This window comes from Tupaia chinensis, unplaced genomic scaffold (genome assembly GCF_000334495.1).
Source record: "Tupaia chinensis unplaced genomic scaffold, TupChi_1.0 Scaffold000463_1, whole genome shotgun sequence".
Classification (NCBI taxonomy): Eukaryota; Metazoa; Chordata; class Mammalia; order Scandentia; family Tupaiidae; genus Tupaia; species Tupaia belangeri.
In genome coordinates this window covers 2,029,474-2,031,856 of record NW_006159972.1, presented here as the reverse complement: position 1 = coordinate 2,031,856, position 2,383 = coordinate 2,029,474, and the positions used below count along the sequence as shown (strand labels likewise).

General features: G+C 59.5%; 1 protein-coding gene across 3 annotated transcripts in view; it reads left to right on the top strand.

Annotated features, from left to right (window-relative positions):
* The window catches only part of FHOD1 (formin homology 2 domain containing 1), a 23,297-nt gene that overhangs the window by 17,109 nt on the left and 3,805 nt on the right, over nucleotides 1-2,383 (top strand). For 2 of the 3 annotated variants that reach the window (XM_027774627.1, XM_027774628.1), the window contains exons 8-11: nucleotides 5-104; nucleotides 337-516; nucleotides 1,896-2,011; nucleotides 2,086-2,383. The exon at nucleotides 2,086-2,383 is cut by the window's right edge and continues 304 nt beyond it. In XM_027774627.1, the coding sequence (XP_027630428.1) occupies nucleotides 5-104; nucleotides 337-516; nucleotides 1,896-2,011; nucleotides 2,086-2,383 (694 nt within the window). The remainder of the gene's footprint in view (nucleotides 1-4; nucleotides 105-336; nucleotides 517-1,895; nucleotides 2,012-2,085) is intronic. The other variant, XM_006155607.3, reaches the window with a different exon arrangement.

Here is a 2,383-nt window from a genome sequence, read left to right as displayed (position 1 = left end):
GGAGGTGGGCGGCGGGAGCGACGAAAGCCATCTTCAGAGGAGGGCAAGAGGAGCCGGAGATCTCTGGAGGGTGGGGGCTGCCCTGTGCGCACTCCAGAACCTGGGTAAGTGCGAGGGTGCCCCACAGGCCCCGCCTCAACAATAGGTCCCACCCCTTCCCCAAAGGCCCCGCCTGGCTGATAGGTCCCGCCCTCCGTCCCGCCCTCAGCCCTGCAGGCCCCACCCCTCACCCACTGACCCCGCCCACGACAGGCCCCGTCCCCAGCCCTACAGACACCTCACCATAGGCCCCAACCCTTCCACTGGCCCCGCCCCACTGACAGGCCCCACCTCCAGTCCTACAGGCCCCGCCTCACCGGTAGGCCCCACCCCCTCCTGCACGGGTCCTGCGCGGCTGACAGGCCCCGCCTCCAGCCCTGTGGGCTCTGGCTCTGGCCTCCTTACCTCCGTGAACCTCTTTCCTGCTGTCTCTGTGGCGCCCTCAGCTGACAGCTCCTGCGAGAGGAGCGTCTACAAGTAAGTAGGGAGATAGAGGCTGCCCCTGAGTCCGCTCTCCACTGTCCCTCTGCTTTTGCGCCCTTCCACGGGCCCTCATCCTCCTCTGCCCAAACGCGTGCTTTCTTTCTCTTTCTTTCCAGACTTCACCAAACTGCACCGGTTTGGTAAGTGACTGCTGCGGGGGGTGGGGTTCGGCTCTGACTGGACCACCTCCTCCTGTGGCTTTTTCCCTTCTGACATTCTGCCTGTCTTCGTTCTCGTCATCTGGCTCCGTACTCTTCTTCCTCTCTCTGACTTTTTTCCTGCTCTTTGTCTCTGACTGCACCCTGTCCTGCTTCTTGTCAGTCCCCCTCCACTTCTAGTTTCTCATGTCATGCCACCCCACCCCACTCCTCTTCCCTCTGTGGATGGGAAGGAACCCCAACATCACTGCCCAGCTCTGTGTGGGTGTGACCAAGTGGGCCTTGGGGTGGAGCCGGCACTACAGTCATCATCTCTTCCTCCCCCTACTCAGGGCCCCTGAGACCCCACCTGTCCCCCAGTCCCCTTCCGGGCAGGCCAGGCTGGAGTAAGTACAGAGGCCAGCCTGCCAGGCCTGCCATGTGCTCAGGGCTTCAGCATTGCTTCCCCCAGCAGGGGTCCTTGGGCCGCAGTGCAGCCACAGCTGGGACTTACGCTTCCTTGGTGACCCTAGGACTAAGGACTGGGAAGCAGCTCATTGGACCTGTTGTGTTCCCTGTACCTTAATAGTGACACGTTAACAGCAGAGACCAGAGATGGGGTTGTGAAGACCCAAACCAAGCTGGGCCTCATTCTCCATGTCCTCAGCTCAAGAATAGGTCAGAGAGAGGATCTAGGGTTCTCTGTGGTGTGGAAGTGGGGGTCCAGTCTAAGGCTTAGTGAGGGAAGGACCGAGACTGAAACTGGAGGGGCCAGGTTGACCTTGGATCACATTTATTATTTCAACAGAGGGCCTACCATTACCAGGCCCTTTTCTGAGCATGGACTGTAGCTCTCAGAAAACATGCCAAAGGTGGGACAGGCAGCCTGATGCGCCCGCTAGGACAGCAGTCCCCTTTCTCTACTCTGAGGGGCCTTGTCTAGAATCAGGATGATGAACACAAGTGGCAGAAAGGTTGCGAGTTAGATGTCAAGGAAAACTTCTCCCTGTATTTTGATCTGGGATGCTGGGTTGGTAGTAACTGTCCAGATGTGAGGACTGAGTGTGCTGGCCTTGGAAGGGGGCAGGTTCTGGGTCTGCTCAGCGCATGGACTAGTCCCTGTGTGTCTGTGTGTGCCTGCAGTTAGAGGCAGTGTCCAGGGGCTCAGCAAGGCATGTGCACCACTCTGGGCAGGGGTTATGTCAGACACCATCACTGACAAGTACTCACCCTCAGAGCCCGCTTCCTGGAGAATGTGGCAGCAGCAGAAACAGAGAAGCAGGCTGCGCTGGCCCAGGGCCGGGTAGAGACACTGACTGGGGCTGTGCCTGATGAGGCTGATGGACACTCAGGTGAGTAGGTGGGACCCCTAGTGCTGTGTTGCTTTCCGAAGGCATGGTATTGACAGCTGCTTACCTTTTTCCAGACACCCAGGAACTGTGGTGCTCCCCAGAGCCAGCCCCTGCAGCCAGAACACCCCAGAGCCCTGTTCCCCGAGTCCTGCTCCGGAGCCAGCAGAGCCTTGAGCCAGAGTCCAAGGAGCCACTGACACCACCAAGCCCCAAAGCTGAGCCCTTCAGGGAGCTCCCTACCCGTGTATCCAAACTCTGCATTGGGGACCTGGACTTCTCAGATCTGGGGGAGGATGAAGACCAGGACATACTGAACATGGAGTCTGTGGAGGCTGCAAAAGGGGTCCCACCCCCACCACCCCCACCACCCCT